The sequence below is a fragment of the Platichthys flesus genome, chromosome 1, assembly GCF_949316205.1.
Source record: "Platichthys flesus chromosome 1, fPlaFle2.1, whole genome shotgun sequence".
NCBI lineage: Eukaryota > Metazoa > Chordata > Actinopteri > Pleuronectiformes > Pleuronectidae > Platichthys > Platichthys flesus.
Genome location: NC_084945.1, coordinates 17101955 through 17125761, shown reverse-complemented (window position 1 = coordinate 17125761; position 23807 = coordinate 17101955). Strand labels below are relative to the sequence as shown.

Genomic DNA, 23807 nt, shown 5'->3' with positions numbered 1-23807 from the left:
AACAACTTTTAATAGTTTTACATACTAATTTCCATAATGTAGAATTAAACCAATGTCTCCCATGTGTGCAACATTTTTTAAATGAAATGTTTTTCTCAGATATTGATCAAGAAGTGTGAGCACTTTTTGACTGGTTCAGGTGTGGTAATATGCCAAGAGCGCCCTCTGCTGTCCATCACTGCTGCTGTTCATTGTGGTGAAAACAATGTCAACAACCTTATGCAATCCTGAAAAATGTAAATAAAGCAAACACAAACTCCTTAAAGTTACATATAAAGTTAAGTAGATACAATTTTTTAAGAGAATAGTTGTGCTGAACTCAATTACAATTTAATGTGGAGTTCAATGAAAAATTTAAAGAGGAGGTATATTACAAAAGTGCCTGACTTTAAATGAAAAGAAACAGCTTAACTGACACAAATACATCCATGTGTTTTATTATTTACATTGCACTGCTGTTTTTCCAAAAAAGAGAATGAAAAACAACATTATTAAAGTTCTGGAGGAATATTGTGATCAAATTTGAGGTCAGTTCAGTGAGGCGCTTTCTTGTAGACCTCTGCGATGGCCTCTTGCAGGTTCTTTACTGACTCCATCACCAGTCGGAAACTTTCACTAAAGTTGCCGTTACCTTCCTTCACCCAGGCTGCCTGCAGCTCTCTGACCCAAGTCCGGATACCATCCAGCTGCTTCTGCACCTCCCTCTGCTCCTCCAGCTCGGCCAGCAGCGCTTGTCTGGCGCAGACCTCTGCCTCATAGGCTCTCTGCATGTCTGTCAGGGACGACTCCAGCCTCAGCATGTCCTGAAACGAGAAGGACCACAGCCAAATCACAGACAGATACAAACAGACCCTGACAATAAGTCATGGGAAGAACCCATTAAACTTTGGTGTCGATACCAATCAGGAAGTGGATCCAGGTATTTTTATTATCACTTTCTTTAATATTGTGAAATCACACAGGAAATGGCATCTGAAGACATCACCATGGGTTGTAGGAAACTAGAACAGATTATGAGCAGTGTTCTGATACTTTAAAGACAAAACATTTCATCAATTAATCAAGAATATGAACTATGAATGAAAATGATCATTGGTTCCAGCCCTTGTGTAGAGTACAATAGACACATGTGATATGAAAACCCAGGAATGTGATGTGTTATAATACTGCAGAGAAAAAGCTCCCATTAGAGACTGTTAACAGCTACATTAGGTGAAAGGTGCAGGAACTGTAGTCCTTTCCTATTTCACCTGACGTGTACAAAACTAGAAGGTGACTAACTTTTTAACCTCTAAAAAGTTCAGTTTATAATTCAGGCAGCCTGGATGTGAAGACCCCAAAACAAACTTTGGCTGCAACGCTGTTCAACCCCAGAACTCCCAAAGTGTTTTGTGGACTCAAACACTTCACCCACCCTCCATCTGCATAGCGTTGAGAAGATAATGACCCAATTCTCATTTTTGTTTGAACTATCCCTTTACAGGTTCAGTGTGTACGATTCAGGTGAGCTGGATCTATTGGCAGAAATTGAACACAATATAATCCTAGTGGTGTTATCAATATTGTCTTATCATCTACATTGTACGAATTGTTGTTTTTCTTTACACCACAATGGGCTCATAATATTTACATCAGGAGCGGGTCCTCTCTACGGAAGCCGCCATTTATTTATGAAGATTTCTAAAGGATACCACAGGTTTTCTTTCATGTTTAACTCTCACTAATAGAACACACTGAACCTCGAAGATAAGATGGATAATTGAACTGAACTTGAACAGTGAACACACGCCTGAAACAGTGGCTTGTTTGCACTCCTCCACCCACCTGGAGCCCCTGGGGGTATTTGTTGTGGGTCTGGTCTTCGGGCAGCAGCACATTGGGCGGTACGGAGAAGCAGCGGTTCACCAGCAGCGCCTCCATCCGCTCCGACAGCTGCTTGAAGCGCTCCTCCAGGAACTGCTGCAGTTTGCGGCTGCACTCCCGAGCCCGGCTCCGCAGCAGCTCCTCCGCCGCGTCCGACTCGCCTTTACTCAGCTGCCTCACACACACCTTCTCCACCACGGGTAAGATGTCGTACATGCAGTCCTGGAAGACGCTGTACACCCGCAGCATGCATGTCTGCGGGGTGAAGCCGAAAAACTGAGCCTCGTATAGTTTTAAAGTGGACGGAGAGAGAATGTCTGCTTCTCCGCTGACCTCCATGTTGCTCTCTTCCCGCGCCATGTCAAACCACTTTATTCTTCTGCCTATTTCTGGATGTGACGTTCATGGGACAACACGGCGCATTACCGCCACCAGCCGGCATGGAGGCCAAATCGAGAATACAATGTCAGTTGGTTTTACCTAAACAACCTTTCCGATTTGTAGTTTTATTTTATAATAAAAGTTCTTTAGCTTCCGGTTTGGTTGAGAAGTTGGTTTGTAGCAAACTGATATGATCGTATTCATACAACAGATTAAGTCATTTCGTCTTCAGTTCTACACAATTCACATTTTATCAATCTCTACAAAACTGGAAAATATTTTAGTTTATATTTATATTGAGAACTATTTCGTGATGTAAATCGTTTTATCGTTTTACTAGATTTATATTTAGTGAACTGTACTTTTTTCAGACCGTTAGCTCGTGACGTCAGGCCACAGGTCTCGGACACGCCCCTCGCTGGGAGGAAAGGCACACGTGCGGGCCCAAGCTCCATGGTGCCCCATTTGCTCTACTGCGCCACCAGGTGGACAATACATGTAAACCGGAAGAGTGATTATAATGACACCATGGATTATGAACTTATTAATATGGTGTGTGTCTTTATGATACAATGGCGGGGTCAAAATGGGAAGTGGAAACAAATTGGACAGAGGGTTGTGATGTGAATGTGCTTGTGTTACTAGGGAGTCGGGACAACATGTAAAATATGGACATTTTACTAATTTTTATTAAAAAAATTACAACTTTTCCACAGTGCTGGGTTGCAGGCAGTTTCCTTTGTTTTGCAAACAAACGCGCAATAAAGTCCCAAGCCAACAAAAGGTGGGGGGGTCCATTGCCTTTCGCAACCACTTATATTTCGACTCGCGCGCCAAACCCGCGAACCATTGCCGGACTCAGTCACGTGGTAAGACCGGTTTCGCTAGCATAGCCCGCGAGGCTCTGAACATACGTCATCAACACAAGCCTCGATACACCTCCCTGTATCACTCGACACACGCTCCGAAGCCTCGACACGGAAGGACGCACCACTAGCTCCTTATCCTCGGTCTGTGTTGTTAGCGGCTTCTGCTCCCACACGTGTGGTGCTTCCTATGTGAATCTCTCTCCTCTGAACCCGGCTACAGATTCATACTTCTCCGTCACATCAGGTAAACCAGCCGTTAACCAGTTGGGGTTTGTGGGTCTGCGCAGCCGCCGGCGCGAGCAGAGTTTACGGTCCCTGGAAGTTTAGCCGGGTTGGCTGCTGCTAGCTTCGCGGTTTAAGCTAGCAGCTGCCGATGCGTCTACTTTTTTTTGTTATGGTGTTGTTAACGTTAGCTAGCTAGCAACTATAGCTAGCCTGCCTGGCAAACGAAGCCGAAGTGCGACACAATCCCTGTGTGATGTGTGCCTTTTTCCATGTGAAGCAGAAATGTGATGTTTCCATTGTGTCGTCCTCTCCAGGTGCAAAGCCATACAATCCAATAACCATGGGGGCTTATCTGTCGCAGCCTAACACGACCAAGACCTCTTCCGATGGCGGCAACAGCCACATGAGCTACGGCTACTCTGCTATGCAGGGCTGGCGTGTCTCCATGGAGGTAAGGCGGAAAGAAAGAGGGGCCGCATCAAAAGACAACCATGTTGCCGCCTTGTGTCCAGTTGTAAACGGCGGGATGGCCGTTAGTGAGGCCAATTTCTCTAGGTTTGGATGCAGCTAGTCTCTCACCCTAAACCAGCTTCTCTCCCAGCATCCACTGCAGTGATGATTAAAACCATAATTCATCCTCAGAGTGTTATAAGCTGAGGTACATCAAAATCTCTGACAGTATCCAATAGTGTGTAGCTGATGTCCGCTGTGTGAACAACCTGTATTGTCGCATTTGGTAGCCATTTGGGTTTAATACACCGGCCATCAACTTAATAGAGAAGGGTAAAACAATTAACTGAGTACATGCACGTTATTGAATCAGTCCAAAGACATGTATGAACATGTGCAGTGATAATAACACGAGGCTCATCTGCAGTTAGAGAACACAAACATTTGTGTGACACAACCTAAATTCCATTATTTTTTCGAATGACTGAAGATAATACTCATGCATATTTAAAATCGAACTCCTTATTAGAAGCTATAAAAATAAACTAAAGCTGTCAAATAACCGTAGTGTAGTAGAAAGTACATTTCTCCCAGAAAAGTAGTGAGGTGTAAGTATGAAGTAGCATTGAGTGTTGATACACAAGTTCATTACAAGTATCGGAAATCTACTTAGATAAATGTAGTTAGTTACCTTCAACCACTGGTGAATGTACATGTTGTCTAATGAGGTTTAACTGTATCTTAAAAACGTCCAGAACAGATTAATCTGTATTTTAATGCTTAAAATGTAATAAGTACAAATAACACATACTATGTCTTCCATCGCACATCAAAAATTTGTGTTTTATTAGGGAAATATTTTAGCTTAGTTTGTAGCACTCAACGATACAGATATTAGTACACTGTAATACATCTACAAACAAAACCAATGGGTAAGTGATAACCGACAAACACCCCAGTCATAGACTACGGACACCTGCGGTTTCTGTTTGTAGTTTACAAGAGAACATTGGTATTTTGAGGGCTATTCTCTACTTGGTTACTTCATTTAATTCTCAAGTGTAAGTAAAACTGGGACTCTGATAGTCATATCTATTATACTTCACATATGTCTTAAATTGAATTCATTATGGTCATAAAGGCACTCCATCCCTCATTACACTGTAACATAAGATGCACCCCTCCCATTTTGGGAATGAATGGAACATCTACTTTTTGTCGTCCCATCCCCTCTCGTCCACTTCCAAAATCCACACATTGCTGCTTTGAACACCAAGATGGGAATTTTGGTTGTAATTTGTCATTGTTTTGTCACAGGATGCTCACAACTGTATCACAGATTTTGACGAAGACACCGCCATGTTCGCGGTATATGATGGACACGGAGGTATGATAATTATATTATTCTATTTCAAGTATTTTCTTGCTAAACATTAACAGTTACACAAGTTCATAACATTGGTGGTGCACAATACACAAACCTGCTTTAGTAAGGAACACCTGTCGGAGACAAATGTCCTTTGTTTATCACAAGACACCCATCTTTATTGTTTCAATGATATCTTCCTAGTTTGTTGGACACTGTAAACACACCTACCCTGAGAATTTATACAACCTGCTGTTTTCATTTAGGGGAAGAGGTGGCTCTTTACTGTTCAAAGTACCTTCCTGACATCATCAAGGAGCAGAAGACCTACAAAGATGGCAAACTGCAAAAGGTGAGATCCTGTCGAAGCCCCAGATTCTCATGGCCAGATGTGTATTGCTCTACTCTAGCACAGTTTACATGTGAGCGTGGTCATCTTTTTTCTTTGGGTCTGCAGTCTCCACACATTCACAGCAGCCTCTGAATAGACCTGCAACATGAATTGATGTCTGCGCAGGTCAATTTTTTTTAAACCAGCACCCACAATGTCACATCTGGACCTGTCCAGACTGCTGACATATGTCCCGCGACCCGACCTGTCACCCGTGATTAAACATAACCGCTACATACAGTCAGTCACATCTAATGGGTTATGTTTCCTTGAGATGTGATCTCAGAATATTATCTATGAATTGTCCTGTCAGTCTGTTTGCTTAGTGACAACATGTCTAGTTTTCAGGTATCAAAAGCTAATACTGTAATGCATATTTACACGAAGGATGTATTCATCCCTGGCTATTATTTGTATTCATGTGATCTACCATACGCTTTATATTAGCTGATTTAAACTAAACTAAGTGTTACACTGCTACTTGACTTTTACCGACAACCTTCCTGCTTGTCGCCAGGCACTGGAAGAAGCCTTCCTGGCCATCGACAGCAGAATAACCACAGAAGAAGTCATCAAGGAGCTGGTCCAGATCGCTGGACGGCCCACAGAGGAGCCGCCTGTTGAAAAGGTGTCAGAGGAGGATGATTGTGAGTACACGTTTATTTCATTTATGTGGTAAGGTTTGGTGGGGATGTCCGTTGTAATGAAAATAACTTGGAACAACCAGTCTGATAAATTAGGAAAGGAAAAAGTCACAAAGTGAAATCTGAAATTGAACATAGCAAACTTTGAGAATACAAAAAAGACTATTCATGCTGAAGTGTGTTTGTACACACCACTAATAGATTTAAAACAGTGATGCAAGATCTGAACAACTCCAGAGTTAGTTCATGTTGCTGCTTTTTGTTTCAGTGGAAACAGAGGAGGCCGCTATGCTCCACGAGGAGGCTACACTGACCATAGAGGAGCTGCTGGTTCGCTACGGCCAGAACCGCAATGCTGTCAAACACGCTGCTGCCCTCAGGTAGACCAACAAACTTGTTCTTGTCTCACAGGACTTTGTGGCCATTACGTACCGTGGCTTTAACATTCAATAAAATTGTCTCTCGGCCTTCTGGAAAAACTTACTTCAATGGGGTACTCAGACAAGTTCTCTATAACATTTTCATCACTTCCTCCTTTCTGCGCATTAAACTGATCCCCTTGTCAACATAAATAACACAACGACAGCATCTCACAACAACGTTCTTTAAAATGTCACTAATATAATGTAAATATGCGACATTGGTTCGGTACATAGGTACTCTACTAGATATCCTGGATGTTGTAATATAGTCCAGCGTTATCTTAGTAGTTGAGTAAAACAACAGTTATTGTTAAGACTAATGTTGCTTACCTCTCTCTCTTGTGTTCAGTGCGGCTGCTAAGAAGGCGTCCTGCCCACACCCCGAAGCCTCAGGAGTAGGGAAAGATGGGGAGGGACAGACGAAAGAAGGGGTGAACGGACAATTGGAGGAGGAGAGCAACGGGAAGGTGAAGCAGGGCGAAGGAGCGGCATGTGCGTCCAAGCTGCGGGCCTGTCGGAGAACAGCAGCGGGTGAAGGCAGTGGTGCAGGTACAGATTAGATGGCAGAGATGGAAAAATGTGTTCGTTTAAGTTGTAACAAAAAGCTTTAATATCGAAATGAGTAGGTGAACATAGAAAAAAGTTCAGCCCTTAAACATGTTTGCAATTTGAGCACTTACTACACGTCTTGTGCATTTTCTCCATTCAATATTGCTGACTTTTCTCTTGTCAAACACCATGTGTTTCCATTGCTTAACCATAACAGCAGCTGACGGAGGAGACTCTGGGAGCTCCAATGGAGAAGAAACAGCCGGTAAAGCTGGTAAGGCCGAAGGAGATGCAGGTCCTTCCTGCTCCTCTCTGCCCTCCAAGGCTGGAGGAGACTCAAAGTCCAGGTTCTTTGATGACAGTGACGAGTCTGAAGAGGGAGAGGAAGAGGAGGGCAGTGATGAAGAGGTGAGAGCAGGAGACTAGACTATATTTTTTGCTTTGCTGCAAAGACTTACTCACTTTGAAATGGATCTAAACTATTTTTTATTAGGATGGTAGTGAAGAGGAGGAAGGTGAAAGCAGCGAGATGGAAGAAGAGGAAGATACCGAAGAAGACTCTGAGGAGGAAGATGAGGAGGAAATGTGTCTACCTGGAATGGATGGGAAGGAGGAGGTGTGTGCAACTTCCTGATCAGCAGTATGACTACTGCCAACTACATACACATTCTATAAAGTGTTAATTGTATAAATAATGAAAGTTGTCTCAGTCTATTTTCAAGGGTGTTGATTTGCTGTCGCCATGTGAGCTCTATAAATATCGTCCTTATATAACAAAATGACAGTGATCAAAAAATATTTGGAACTCTAATTTCACCCTTGTTTAAATAAGTCTTCAAATTTTATACACATTGTAAGACACCAACAAGTTATCTAGATTTAATATTGGGTCTTATCACATTTTTCACAGCCTGGATCAGACAGCGGCACCACAGCTGTCGTGGCCCTGATCCGAGGGAAGCAGCTGATTGTGGCCAACGCTGGAGACTCGCGCTGTGTGGTTTCTGAACAGGGTAAGTCAAAACAATAAGGAGCCAGTTCACCTCAATAATGCGCATTATATATTAAATGTATCCAAAATATCCAACTTCATTCTGGTGTCTATTAAGCCAATTTCAAATACATTAAGTATCATTTGTATCTGTTTGGTACATCATTTTATTTTGTGACCTAATCACTTACTTAAAAATATGATTGCAAGGATATTCAGGAGTTCCCTCTGTTATTATGGCATTCTACATTAGAACCTAGAGTGTCAGCACAGCAAGTAAAAAGTTATGAACATAACATAACAAACTTGAAATCATTTCTTTCCTATTCTTATCAGTTGATCTTTTGACATTACTGGACTATAGCCGATCAAAGTTGCCACTGAAATGTGCAGCGGTAGAACTTTGAATCTAAGGCCCTGCTGTTTTATTGTATGTAAGAGAAAAGCTCTGTTCCTGTGTTGCTGTAGGCAAAGCTGTCGATATGTCGTATGACCACAAACCAGAGGATGAGTTGGAACTGGCTCGCATCAAGAACGCTGGAGGGAAAGTGACCATGGATGGGCGCGTCAACGGAGGATTGAACTTGTCCAGAGCTATTGGTATGGACGAGTTGGTGATTTTCTTCTTACTGTTCAGAATTAAACTCTGCTCTGTCCACAGTCCTTTTCTGTTTTGAATTCAAATCACAATATCATATTGTTCTCCTCTGATAGGATCACATTCATAAGAAGAGATTAGTTTCATTATATTTATCTGGACTCTGGTTCTCAGGTGACCACTTCTACAAGAGGAACAAGACTCTGCCTCCAGAGGAGCAGATGATTTCTTCGATGCCGGACGTCAAAGTTTTGACCCTTAATGAGGAGAACGACTTCATGGTCATTGCCTGCGACGGCATCTGGTGAGTTACAGTGGCGGTATAAGTGAGGCCCAGTATTAAAGGAAGTCATGTCTTGTTAAATGGAATGGCAGTTTTATCTGGGTGAAATTTATGTTTTTTTCGGACATGGTAAAAGATCGATGTATAGGTTTTTTTGATCGCTGATGCCACACGGTATTTTCGGCAGTATCGGAAGCATTTCTGATGCTGGTATCAGCCCATCTCCAGCTAGAAGTTATTCTCTAACCTCTTCCTGCATAGTCGTGAGCCCGATATTTGTTCCAAAGACTTAATCTTATGAGGTCATTAGATTCAAGATTCAAGATTTTTATTGTCCAATGCAAAACAATAACATTAAGCAGTCGCTGGCAGTGAAATGCTTGAGTCTCAGCACAATGTAAGGGTTTCTGTAGCTGATAATTAGCACTTTACGTGCTTGAGATTGTTTTTCATTTTGATTTGCCACTCACCTGTTGATGCCTCCATTTGTGTGCAGGAATGTGTTGAGCAGTCAGGAGGTGGTGGACTTCGTCAGTAAGAGGATCAAACCAGACCAGAGTGGCAAAGCCAGACCCCTTTCATCTATTGTGGAAGAGGTAAGAAAGTTTCCCATACAGACTTTTACACAAATCATATCTGAAGCTGGGCTTCAGAGCCCAGAAGTCAAAGCATGGACTTGGAAACAAATGGATTTGCAATCTGCAGTTTTAATCACTGTAGAAATGGACATTAACCAATGTTTTCCTCCGTTTGTAAGTGAGGCATTAGGATGTTTACATGCCTGAAATTTGCGGATTATTCTAGCAATCACTTATATTTAATTTGCAACTGATATGTAGTCAGTGTGCTATCTACCTTAATTTGAAACTAAAAACATTGTCCTTAGTTCACACATTAAATGTAAAATACCTTGCATTCCCCTGACAGCTTGTGGACCACTGTTTGGCTCCTGACACATCTGGAGATGGGACAGGATGTGACAACATGACTTGCATCATCATCACCTTCCGGCCACACCCGTCAGATGACACAAAGAAGAGGAAGCACCCGGAGGAGGCAGAAGGGACCGAGCCGGAGAAGAACGGAAACGACAGCAAAAAGGCTAAAAGTGACTAGAGGAAAAGAGAAACTGTCCCAAGGAGAGCAGCTGGTCCCAGACTACCCCAGATACACCAGAGACACATTCTGTTCAAAATGTAATCCTTACCTCACAAACAAAGTATTCACCCTAAGACAGAAATCACAAATTCTTTGTGTTTGCTCAAAGATCCTCTGACATACGATCATCAGTATAGTTCTTGTCTGTTTTAGGTGGATTCACACTTTCGCACCCCTCCAGTTTCTTTTGTTTGGTTTTGTTGGAAAGAAGCTGCACTCACTTTAACTCTTTAAATCCGGAACAGAAATTATTACTGTCTAACTTGGTATAATATAAAGGAAACATTAGAAAACATCAATTCAGAGGATCTTACTGTCCTTTGTTGCCCAATTTAAGGTTTCATCCTGCCATGGGACCGCCAATTGGAGTATAGTGTTGCACTGAATGTGTTAACGTTTTCTATTTCATGCTACATCCAAACTTTTTTTTTTTTTCAAGCCCCTGAAAAGAAACCTTTTGAAAATGTAATTTGCCCAAATAATGTTTTTTAAAAAAAATACAGGGATTTAGAAACTTGGAGTTAAACAAATGATGGCGCAGATGCTAGCACGCTCGCTTCATGATCTTTTACAACAGCCTCAATCAACCATGGCGTGTGCAACCTGGAGGTTTAATACCTGCAACAGTTCCACCTTATCAGTCCAAGCATAGAAATCCCTCGTCAAACGATGTGCTTCCTGTCGAACTGGCACATGCGTGCTTAGTGAACATGTTATCGACCGAGATCATTTGGTTCTGAGATGAAAACATATAAGTGTGGATGTACCCCAGTTTCCTCCTCTGGTAGTTATCGCACTGAGAAGAACTGAAGGATGTTTGGGTTCTAGTCCAGTTTCTTGACTTCAACATTTTCACCTGTTTTCTTTCCATTGAAACGCAAGTTTAGTTTTTCAGTCACATTATATATCCTGGTACTTCACCATTTTCCTGCCTTTCTTTTGATTCCTGCATCTTGTCTTGATCGAAACTCTGTAAATTTCTAGACGGCGTAAAGATGTCATGGTTTTGGGAACGAGTGTAATTGCATCTGTAAGAGATGATAGCATGGAAACGGAGGCAAGCCTTTACATGTCTCTCCAGAGAGGTGTTGATAGAGGCCTGGGACAAGCCCTCCACACGCAGCTCATCTCCAGGACTCTTATCTTTCTCCACCCAGTCCCTCTCTGTCTGTCCCCCGTTTTCCTTGTTACAACTTTTTAAGACTCTCTTGTACATGTGTTTTATTTAAACCGTATTTCCACTCAAATGTTCATGAATTTCCTTTTTGATGATTTAATCCTTTCGCAGTTTTTAAAAACAATCCTTTTTGTGATCACACTCTGGAAACGTCTTGACGCTGGATTGCGGAGAGGATGCACAAGGTTCATTTTGAGTGGAAATACAATTTGAATTTCTGAGCACCAAGACAGTGAAACTGTTAGAAGAATTTTCTTTATTGTCAGAATCCTCATTTAAAACAATGTTGTGTGACTAAGTTTGTTTCTAGTGTAATATCTCCTCACCATGCCCTTTTTTCTGTACATAGTTTTTTCAATACTTGTAATTGAAGAAAAAGAAAATGCTTTTTCTTTGTAATTGTGAGTCAATGTGACAATTTGGTGCATACTCTTTTGACACCAGTATGTAAGTACATACAATTACATTTTTTTTAAATAATGCGACAATTGAGTCCTGTGTTTCATTTACAACAACCAGTGTCTTTATTTACTTATATTTTAGCCACATATTATATCTAATGGTGAAATAATTTTCGTACATGTGATGTTTGCTTCTTAAATGCTGTGATAAGAATTTAGACTCCACACAAGAGATGAAACAGACACAGCTGCAACACAAATCAATGATTTGAAGCAAGCCAAACACACACACACACACACACCCCTATCACCTGTCAAGCCCACATTTAGCTGGTCAACCCATCACACTCTTTCAACATCCAACCTTTCCTTTCATTTGTTCACCCTTGTATCTCTATCCTCTGCTCAACCTTACTTCCATCCTACACTGTCCTTCCCTCAGCCCTACCCATCAGCTCAGTTGGGTCAGCTGATAGGTAGGGTATATTAAGTGTATCCATCCAGTAATCGTCACATGTAAACCTCATGGTGGAGCTGTGCTGCACTTAGCAGTGTGCTGCCTAGTTTAAACAAACTGTAGGACAACAAAAACAATCCTGTAGATGGCAGCAAAGACATTTTAAGCTGTCACTGGTACTTTAATACAGCAGATCGCAATTCCATATGGAGAGAGTTGTAACCATGTGCCATGAAAGTCAGTAAAAAGTCAGGAGAGTTTCACCCCCACCCATTGTTCTCAAGAGCTGATCTCATTGGGCTCTCTCCCTTTCACACGTACAGTGGCATAATGTATCCCCTTGCCCCGTACACTTATCTTAGCCATCCCAACTGAATGCCTAACCCTAAAACCAATTCTTAACCCACAAAAAAACCCTTTGAATTTGCAAGGTCCAGACGAAATTCCCTCATAAAGTCAAAGAACCCTCACCATGATGTTATTGAACCATAATTGGTCCTCAATCCTATAGAAGGACAAGCACACACCCACCCAAACACCTGTACCCTGGCAGGCTAGAGATAGTACAGTAGCCTCCTGATGTCTTTGAATCTAATGAAATCAGTTTGTCCCCAACAGCACATGATCACAGTCCATCTCATGACGCCGCAGTGGGTTATACTTTAAATTCTCCATGGAAACAGCAAAGAAAAAAAAAGAGGACAGACTTTAGTTCCCATCAGCCTTGGGGGCCTCTCTGTCCTGCACCGTCATTGGCTGCTGCCCGACAGTCGTGGCGGTTGCTCTGCTCCCCCGAGGATCAGTGCTGCTGCAGGAACAATAGAAAGCAAGAGAGGAAACACACGTTGTCCTTGGAATCTAAAAATGTCATTGCACAGACACACACATACACACACACACACACACCAGAACACACACATTTTCTCCCCCTCTTTTACAGGCAGGATGTTTTTTGTTCTCATGGTGTAGATTAGTGGTTTCAATGGTGCGTGTGTGTGTTTGTGTGTGTGTGTGTGACAGTAATACAGACTGAAAAAAACTTTGCATGTGGGTGAATGTGACTCTTTCGTCCTTGGGGTTATAATGTATATGATTAAAACTGCTGTTTTCGGTCAGAATACTGTTCCAGAATAGGAAGCATGTCTCTTTCTGCACCGTCCACAGCTGTATCCTCTGTTCCAGCCAGGCCAAAACTAAACCTAACCCACGGTATATATTGATTTCTAAATGCCTCTCATATACTATGGGGCAGTGTGTGCAGCTGTTCTCGGTCGACTTTTTACTGCAGCAACTGTAAAAGTTTCTAAAAGGCCACTACTATAGAGCTCAATGGCGGCCTTGTCCAGCTGTATGTGTAGGGGGAGTTTCCTCTGTCGGCACACTCTTAAACTTGACTGATGGCTGTGGAGGAGAACCATAGGAGTCCGACTAGACCTGTACACATAGAACAGTGTGTGTGTGAGTGTGTGTGTTTTCGTCTAGCCAACAGGTTCTATATAAAAAGGCTAGACCACAATAGCAGGTTGTAGTTAGACACTGAAAGCATTCATCACGGCTTTCGTCGTCTTTTTGGATCTCCTGCCCTTTATCTTAAAACCGCATTTTGCAATGTGCCAAAACACACACACTCATACGTACTCACACAATCCAGTGGTCACCAAAGTGGTTTAAATAAAGGTGGAAAAACAAAACATTATTATTAGATACATGGAGTTAAGCAGTATGTCTTATTTTAGGTTTAATAAGTTGTTAAAATAGTTTCTATTTAGTTTTCCTTGAAGTGTTAGCAATTAATTATGATTTTTTTTTCTACTGTACACTCAATGCAAAGAAGAAACTAAACAACTTTGTGTTTTTCTACCTGAAGACGGTTTATATCAACCTGTCATTGAAAGGATAATCACCTACAAACATGCTAGTGTGGAAATTTTGAGCGGTAAAACATAAGCTTTCGGAAATAGTTATCATTCCCAGCACGATTAAAAGAAACCCCCAGAAACAGTTGGTGTGAGCAGGAGCAAATCAATCAATAGTTAAAGATCTTTCAAACCCTCTGTGGAATGAATTTGAACCACACACTTTTAAGCGATCGTTTATTCCATCTCTTGACGTTTTAAGAAACAAACCATTTACATTTTCTTCAATTCTCACCCCAAAAAGCAGATTCCCTAAACACACACATTTGCCAGACTTCCCTCACCCAAACCATCATAACTAAATCCAAACATTTCTAAACCTGATCATGACTAAGGGTGTTATTTCATGCCTCTATTAGACAGCTGACAGCAGCAGAGGAAGAGGATGAATGAAACTATTGTCCACAAACCAAAGATGTTGCACTTCATAGTCTGGCTCTCATCCTGACCCCCTGCAAACCTGGCCCTCACTCAGATAGATGTACAGGGCAAAGGTTAGTTTGTATCACACAGGATGAACTAGATGATCCAGAAGCATAGAGCAGCTTTCTCTATGAATTGGATTTTAATTTGACAACACAGTTATTGAGATTTCATCGTTGCAGATTTTTGATTTGCGCACTTTCACACACAGAAAAAAAATAAAATAATTAAAAACATAATCTGGAAAAACCCACACACTCACACACACACACAGGATGTGTCTGGAGCTGTAATGCTGGAACATCCTGCAGCAGAACAGCTGATGGTGACATCTGTGTGGGTGCGTGTGTGTGTGTGTGTGTGTGTATTGCATTAGGCTGAGCTAATGTTGGATAAAAGCATGTTAGAATAATAGAAAACAGGAAAACCGGCCACATCCTTTCTTCTTTTCCTTTTCACCTCTTTTGTGCCCCTGTTGCCATTTTTCTTCTCCTCCCACTGACACTTCCTCTTCCTCCACCTCTTCATTCACTCTCTTCTTCCCTCCTCTCTGTCTTCTGAACTTTCCTTTCTGTTCTCTTCCTCTGGGATCACTTTGTCCCTCACTTTCTGCTCTCGTCTACCATCTTACAAAGAATTTCTACATACTCATGTACGCAGCTTTTTACATTTTTTCACGACAGTCATGGATCCTCGTCAGGCATCAAACTTACCAAAAATGTTAACATGTCTCCATGTATCCTTCTTCCAGTTAACCACATTGTATTCCCCAGATGTTTTCACTGATCTTAATTTGTAATGTTTTGCATGTATGGTATATAGTGATCACACATGTTAGATACATATAAACACACAATGAAAACAAAAGCAGCCTCAGACAAAAACCTTCAAAGCTCAAATATAGATCAGGAAGAGACAGACAGGAGGGATCTCCAGCAGATGGTATTTAGTTTGCTGTTTTATGGTACTACACACATGAAGACACCATTACTGTGCATTGCAGTTGCACATCTGTGTGTACTTGAGTAAAGACTTGAGAACGAGGTCTGTTTGTACAAATACGCAATGAATATAAACAATAGTCAACAACATCAGGGTTCATCAGGACAACACGTCCCGGGACCTGAAACACTCACACAGAGCAGATTGTCCACAAACACACCTGTTCAAATACACATACACGCACGTGCATGCTGGAAGTACATGCACATGCATATGAAGACATCAGTATGTACAGTGGGAACACACACACACACACAGGGTGCGGTCAGAGATAAGAGAGAAGTGGAAACAAGCAGCTGTCTGATCAGCGGACATACTGCTGCTCTTACACCACCCCACATATTTCACTCTCAGTCTTTCTCTGCCAAAAATTCACCTTCTGAGTCTTTGTCCATAAAGTCTTCGTGTTTCATCTTTATCTTTGGCCTTTTCTCATAAAAAATGATTTTATCTCACTTTGCAGTTTTTAACAACTTTCCCACCCTGACAGGAAAGTGCGTGATGGTCCATCCTACCCACAGTATAGTAGTAACCAAAATAAATCAGGGTCAGAAAAGCTTTAGTAGTATTGATGAGTATTTTTTTATGCAGAGGGGTAGGGTTAACAAGTTAACTTGTGTTGACAAGTTGAGTTGTGTTTAAAAACCTATCTTTAGTTTTGAACTTATGCACTTATAATGATTCTCCACCCACCACAGTATAATGTTCATTCAAATGTTGCTTCAACATGCTTCAGGAAACAATCCGATTCATGACGGTTACAATAGGTGAGATGAGTGACTAGTTTTTAGTATCAAATTATCTGAGATGCTCAAATGTGCGCAAATCAAGACACGCCTCCATACGTGGGGACAGAGACAGCATCCGTTTGGCTGTTATCGATTCTGCAAACTATGAAACAGGCTGAGACACTGAGTGTTAAACATTCTCTTTCACGTTCCTTTATTTACTTGGCCATTGGGCAGGTCTTAGGTTCCCATTGAATAAAAAACAGAAAACATTTTAACTTCTCTCACTGAAAATATTATTTTTCTCGGAAATCTACTGTAAATGTCCTGAAAATACCGTACATGCAGAGGTAATAACACAGTACACATGGTTTTGTGTAATATAACCCCTGGCTGTGCAGTAAAGCTTTAACATGACCTGGTTTGAACATTGTTGTGAGTTTCCACACTGATGTCATCTACTGTCATTACTGAGCGCACATCTTGACTGTACAGAGACAGAGAACATGCTCCCTGTTTTCCCACATGTCTGCTTTCTGTTGCCTCCTTGTTGCAGACATTTTCTTCCTGCTGTAATAATTTTAATTGTTCAGTGTCGAGCGTGTGGTCAACTCTGGTAGAAACACTGCAGCAAGAATACGCCTTACTACAATTGGCTGCTAACTAAAAGACACATTTTCTAGCTTTAAATAGAGCATTCTTGAAAGATCTTGTGATTTGAGAAAGATGTCTTCTCCCCACAGCTGTATCGTCTTGTGACTGGAAGGAAAACCACCCTCCCTCTCAGTGACAGCAACGCAGGCTCTGTGGTCTATGTATGCACATCTCATGACTGCTGTTCTGAAATCACTGGTGATTTTTTTATAACGCCTCAGCAGTTGTAAACTATTAATAAGGGAAACAGAAGAGATGTGATATTAACTGATAAGATCAATTATCTTCCAGGCTCGGACACACACTGTGTCACAAAGACACTGAGCAAATGTAAGGGTCAGTATCTGTTCTAATTAAATGTGGAATATTATGAATGTCACATTTCAGGGCAATCCCTCAATCTGATGAAATGAAATGTTTCACGAAGCATTTCCAATTTCAACCTCATGGTGGCGCTAGAGCAAAAGTGAGATAATCACTAAAGATGATAAGATTTATAACCTGGAGCTCATCAATGTCAGTACATGTTTATGATCACTTCATCAAATTGCTATTGTTGTATTTTGCTCTGGGCTAAAATGGTAGACAAAACCACATCGTTCAGATAAAATCCACAAAGGAAAATGTCCACTCTATCAAAGGCTCTAATTTTTATTGTGGGTCTTGAAGAGTCAGGTGGAAATTGCTTTTTCTTTAGCCCAATACATTTTTAGTTGTTATTTTATCTATTGTTCTACTTTTTAAAAGAAACTAAAACTGTCAATAAATATGGTTTAAATTACAATATTTCTCCCTGAAATGCATCAGAGAAGTATGAAGTAGCATAAAGTTGAACTACTAAAGAACAAGTCCTTACATGTTATGAGATGAAAAATACATATTTGAGATTTACAGGAATTTTTGACATTGTGTAGTGTAAACTGTCCAACCATCATGTGTCTGGATGGATAGGATGTTCATCTCTAAGCTAGGCAACACAAATACAATACAATACAAAAACAAGCAACTATAGGGGCAAAATATTGAAATCTACATGGGATAAACTTTGCGCCACTCCTGGCTCTGTGCTCAGTCCCGAATGTTTTACAGTGCGGCTGACGCCCCTGGTGGGCACAGCACAAGTGTTTTACTTTATGAATCCAGATGAGGCATATTTTCCACAGAAATGGAGAAACGGAGGAGGATTGTCCTCCCTCTACTTTCGGGATCAGCCTCCCATGACTTCAAGAGTCAATCTGATGAACCTGACTCACCTCAGTTATTTCATCATAATACACATTTTAGGTTTTTTTTTGGTGGTTGTTTTTTGTGTTTTTTGTGAAAACCCCAGTTCGTTTGCTGTCTCCTGATATTCTAATACAAAGATTCAAATGTTTCATGTAAGCATCTGATGTCAATGTAATTCAAGCTGAACAGTCGAACAGTTTAAGACCTTCATGGAGCTGTTGTCCTTTACTGCAGAGCTTCATTGGGTACAGAGATGCATTGAAGCAGCGTCTTTGAACTCTTTTAATCCTACCAACCCTCAATTCACCCCCCAACACACACACACATGCACACACACACACACACACATACTCCCAACCACCCTCGCTCTTTTTCCATTATGTGCCAGTTCACACAGTAGAGAAAAGGACAAAAGTTCTGGCCACGAGCCACTCACTGGGAACTGAGTGTGTATGTATGTGTGTGTTTGTGTGTGCCAGCTGGTTACATCTGGTTTAAGAGGCCACAGAGGGAGGCTGCCGGCTCCCACCTTTCAATATCAGTTACTAATCCCTGTTTCCCAGAAGTGTGCACTGTGTGTGTGTGTGTGTGTGTGTGTGTGTGTGCGTGTGTGTGTACTTGTATACTCTCATCTTTGTGAGAACCATTTTGACCATATAGGCCTTAAGGAGTGAGTACATTTGGCCAGTCCTCAAATGGTTTTAGGCTAGGCATTCAGCTGTGGTGGTCAATGTTAGGGTAAAGGATATGGGAATATATGCTGATGAGTGTCCTCACTTAGAGGTACAACTATCTCTGTGTGTGTTTGTGTGTGTGTATGTTTGTGTGTGTGTGTGTGTGTCTGTGTGTTTGTTTAGTGTCAGCTTCACTGTCTACATTTTCTCACTGTGTGCGATTCACACATTTTAACTTTAAAAGTTTGTGATGATGAAATGTTAAGAACTGTGTTGTTAAATTAAATTAGATGGTGGTCATGGTGACAGCTGCTCTCTGCTTCTCGTAGAGTCTCATAATCTGAGTGTTATAGCTTCCAACTTTTCCTCCTTACGCCACACCTGGTAACGAATCACATTTGAGCACCAGCATGAGCACGAGCACATTTGCTGCAGTGAGCCCTGAGCCTGACCTCGGTTGTAATATTGAGAACAAACTACTATTTCTGTCTGTCACATAAAATCCCAGACTTGTATGAATCACCTTAGTCATTAAAAGTGGCTGGTCAGTGGAGCCTTTTCACAGAAGACATGGTCACCTGTTGTGGTAAAACAGGTTTTTATTATTCATGCAGGTGAGGTTGGTTGGGGTCAGCTACAGGGAAGAGGTCACGCACCACTGAGGGAGGTAGGAGCCAGATTCTTGATGGCCTTGCAGTGATTTTGTCATTAAGGAGCATCATAATGGTTAGTATATGAAGTGCGTTGTGATGGGTGGGGGTCTGTATTTTAGTTGGGGTTTGAAGATGTCAGTCTTTACATGATGCTGTCTGTTTCCTTTAAATTGTCATTAATGTGATGGTTGTTAATACAGGGTTCGGCGTCAGGGATTATTTCTTCAAGGTTATGGTAATGGCAGCAGAACTCCTGTAATAACGACTGCCTAACTAACCCTGCAGTTGTGTAACGGCTTCCTCCGACCACTGGATGCCATTACACAAGTACAGAGAAAAACACAGGTTCAACGAATAAATGTAATGATGGCTGCATGTTATGCGGGTGATTCAATTTCAGATTCCTGCTTCAACCCTCGCAGGCGCTTCCTCATGGCTCGCTGCAACACGAGCCAGAGTAGCCATTACTGTGGTCACACCTGTGTATGATAGGGTCCGATTTCAGTCATCTGATGCACATGACTGGCTGAGTAAACACATGACACCTGTCAGCTCTGCTCATCCTGGGATGGGTTAACCTGAAAAGGCTCCATCCATTCGATCCTTCATTACTCTGGAATGAAATGTCGCAGTTTTCAGCCGTGTTAGAGGGAGACTACTCAAGGCGCTGTGACATAATCAGTCTTCAAAGGCAGCCTTAGAAGGATTCAGCCCCTGAATTGGGACAGAATTAAAGACTGCTGCCATTAAAAACGCTGAAAAAGCCAAAATCCCAGTTTCCATAGAGGCACTGGTCAGTTGGTGTCATAGATTGTTTCAATTGAAATACTTGTCCCTAGGTGTTGCTGTCTGTTACCATGAAAACCCCTGTGAAGTGGCTGTGAAGGCTGTGTCTCAATTCATGGGTCACATCCTTTGAAGGCTGCATCTGAAGACTGCACCACAGCAACTGGACATTTCTCATTTTGAAGGCTCCTTCAGAATGAGACTAGAGAAATGCATCCAGGTGGATCGGCTTCCACCGGGCAAACTGAGTCCTGGTTCCTCTGAAGGATGCGGCTCCTGAATTTGAAATGACACCAGGAAAGCCAAATATAGTTATTCACATAATCTACAAAAAGAGAGAGATGAAACTGTACCAACTCCAAATCACACATGTTCCACAGAAGCATTGGTGACATATTGGTGCATATTTTCACTGTGCAGAGATGTGATCAGGCGCTGTGAACATTTGTGCATCTTGACCTCTACCATGGTCTCTGTGTTGCACTTATGTAAACATAGTGGTCAGCTGTTGTTCGCAGTCCACAGGAGAGATGTATGTGCAGAGGGGGAGACGGAGTGGGAGCTGTGGGAAAGCAAACTACATGTGTCACACTGTTTCTCAACTGTGTCGATGCCACATGACACACTTGGTGAACTTTGAACACAACCTGCAAACACAGACACTCGCAAACACAGGTTGTCCAAGTAAACAGCCAGTAGACATGACGAGCAAGAGAGGAAAAGAGGAGGAGGTGTGATGAATAGTGACCGATGACGACAGATGACAGGAACAGACCAAGAGAGAGCAGGAGAGAATGTGTTTGACAGGAAAACACTCTCTTCCCAGAAAAGGGAAGAGAGTGATAAGGAAAGGAAGGAAAAGAAGAAGGATTGTGTTTGTATGAGAGCAGGGGAACAGACAGAGATAAAGCACATCCAGGCAGCAGCTTCACTCGTTAAGTGAAGATTCCAGTGAGTGTGTGAGTCAGTGTGTTTGACTCTATAGTAGTTGTATATTTATTTGCATTGGTAGGAACATTTTGTTCTGTCACAATCTGAGGATCCATCTGATTCATGCTTAAAGACTGATTTGGTCGGGATGAGGTCTGAGCAGTGACAGATTCAAAATGTGGCACACAGCTGGCACACACACACACACACACACACACACACACACACACACACACACACACAGAGATCTGTGAATCAATGTGGTGCATTTTAAAACTCCAGAACATTAAAAAAAAGAACCCACTTCCCAGTCTGATAAATGTGGCGGAAGGAACTTCACATGTTGCATTCTTCTGTTTCTCTTTGTAACGGTCACTTTGATTATTTATCTGTTAGTGTTTTTCTCTCTCCTCCTCCCCATCTGTGCCATTGTGTAATGTTCTGTACTTCTCTTTTCTTCTCATTCTCTGAACTTCTGAATCTTTTTTTGAACAAACATACACAAACACACACACACATACACACACACAAATACACACGTAGCAGCTGTCTAATTGATAGGGGTTGTTAGGAGTGTGTGGAGATTGTATTTCAACTCTGCTCATTAGGAGTCAGCACTGATGTCACTCTTGCCCCTCATACTTCATGTTATGTAACACGGCGACAAACACACACACACACACACACACACACACACACACACACACACACACACTGAAACAACTAGAAAGGCTATAAAATTCCAAAATGATCTGGATCTGTGCCTCAAACCAATGCAGTGTGTACTAGCAGATTTCCCTTGTTTATGTATGTGAGCCCACATGATGTGAACACACATCGTGTTAACATTTCACAACAAGCAGATAAACATAAATACCTTCTATGTTACACATATATTTATTTAATTTATTCATAACAAAATTCATAGTTAGATTTTTTCACCATCATGAGTTTAGAAATTACTGAACGCGACAATGAAATATAAATATGGCCAGGTATGTGATTCATAACCAGTGTGAACCTTGAACAACATAAAAAAGTGATGACAAACATGAAAACATTAAAATAACTTTTGGAAAGCATTTTGAAGGTACGTACGGATTTATTTACTGCCTACTTTCACATAATGATGTCGGCAACAGAAACCTACAAGCATCTCCAGTTTCATTATCCAGACAAAGTCTCTATCAAAATACATTTTAGCAAGACATTAATTAAATTGTTGTTTCTGTCGAGAATCTCTTGGTGCAACAACAGCTGATAACGTTTTCAGCAGTGTCCCATTTCTCTCTATAAAAGCCTGCATTGATACTTGGTTTGTTGGTCTGTTAGATTCAAAACCATCTTGAGGAACATTTTCTTACTTTCAAGTAAACATTCATTATTAGATTATATGTTGTTACAGACCTGTTTTTTTAAAACTTTCCATTCTATTTGTATTTTCTTCTCTGTTTTTACTTTAGCCCCCGGCACCTTGTAACTCATGTTACAAAAGGCACTTTATAAATAAAGTTTTCTAATTTACTCGGAAAGTTTGGATCACAAACAAAAAGCCTTTTTTCAAAGCTAAAAATGTGCTTACTGCATGAAGACAGAAAGAAAATTGTAGCATAACATTTGCAGTCTTTCTCATGTCGTTTCCCAGAAGACTTTATTCGAAGATTATCACATTTTGGAAGAGAAAACACTATTACTTAAAGTGTCCTCCTCACTCAAGGTGAAAAAGAACTTAATAACATCATCAAACAGGACCTGGCGCTGCATCAGTCACAGAGCAGCTGATCGCACTTATTAAGTATTACGTCTGTGTGGTCAGGTAGAGTAAAGCAGTTTGTTTCCCAGACAGATTTATAGTCAGGGCATGACCCCTCCCCTCTCACTCACACACACACACACACACAAGCAATCTGCCTTCAAGAACAGAGACATGCTACTTACCAAATGTCACATGACGGCCTTCAAAATAAAGCTCTTGCGTAACCATGAGGGCCTGGAAGCAGAGAGTCTGTTTACAATGATCCAGTCTGAAGTCGGATGACTTACTGTGGACACTGTCTGTGCATGTGTCTGTGTCTGTGTGTGAGTCACTCTGTGTCTATGTTTGTGTTTCTAGGAGTGTGTCTCCTTGCCCCCAAACGTCCTCACATCTTATCACCTCTCTCTTGATGAGCATCAGCTGAGCGCAGCATAGCTGTTGCACTTGATTATCACAAAGCGAAAAAAATCAAATCAGCCACAACAACATGAAAAAATATGTCAAACACAGGGCCCATGTAACCACGAAAACCCCTGTGTTTAAGACTCTGCTCTCCCTGCACCATTCTGATGAATCATTAAAGCATCTTTTCTTATACAAACCCATGGAATTGTACTGGTGAACAGCTACATAATTATACAAATACTATACAGACAATCTCTGTGTACAAGTGTGAATACTTAAAAACAAGGTGTTCTCATTTACAGCCTGGGTGCTCTAGTGACGCAGCTGAGGTACAAGGTTACATACGTTCAGGGGTTATATTTAAACACACACATTCCCAGTCCCACCACAAAGCACCAGGCCTCAAAATCAACAAACCATAGCATGTA

General features: G+C 41.5%; 2 protein-coding genes across 2 annotated transcripts; one reads left to right on the top strand and one right to left on the bottom strand.

The window, feature by feature from the left end:
* Positions 1-421: 421 nt before the first annotated feature.
* On the bottom strand, positions 422-2234 carry mis12 (MIS12 kinetochore complex component). Its single transcript, XM_062387162.1, has 2 exons — positions 1825-2234; positions 422-803 (listed from the first exon to the last, which is right to left on the bottom strand). The coding sequence occupies exons 1-2, from the start codon at positions 2221-2223 to the stop codon at positions 534-536; spliced, it is 669 nt and encodes a 222-aa protein (XP_062243146.1). The 5' UTR covers positions 2224-2234; the 3' UTR covers positions 422-533.
* Positions 2235-3120: 886 nt separating this feature from the next.
* Positions 3121-11849, top strand: ppm1g (protein phosphatase, Mg2+/Mn2+ dependent, 1G). Its single transcript, XM_062387148.1, has 14 exons — positions 3121-3357; positions 3653-3789; positions 5106-5175; positions 5421-5506; positions 6063-6192; positions 6458-6569; positions 6961-7160; positions 7378-7568; positions 7654-7776; positions 8071-8173; positions 8620-8751; positions 8924-9053; positions 9529-9628; positions 9960-11849. Exons 2-14 carry the CDS (start codon positions 3679-3681, stop codon positions 10146-10148), a joined length of 1677 nt encoding a protein of 558 aa, XP_062243132.1. The 5' UTR covers positions 3121-3357; positions 3653-3678; the 3' UTR covers positions 10149-11849.
* The last annotated feature ends 11958 nt before the right edge of the window (positions 11850-23807 follow it).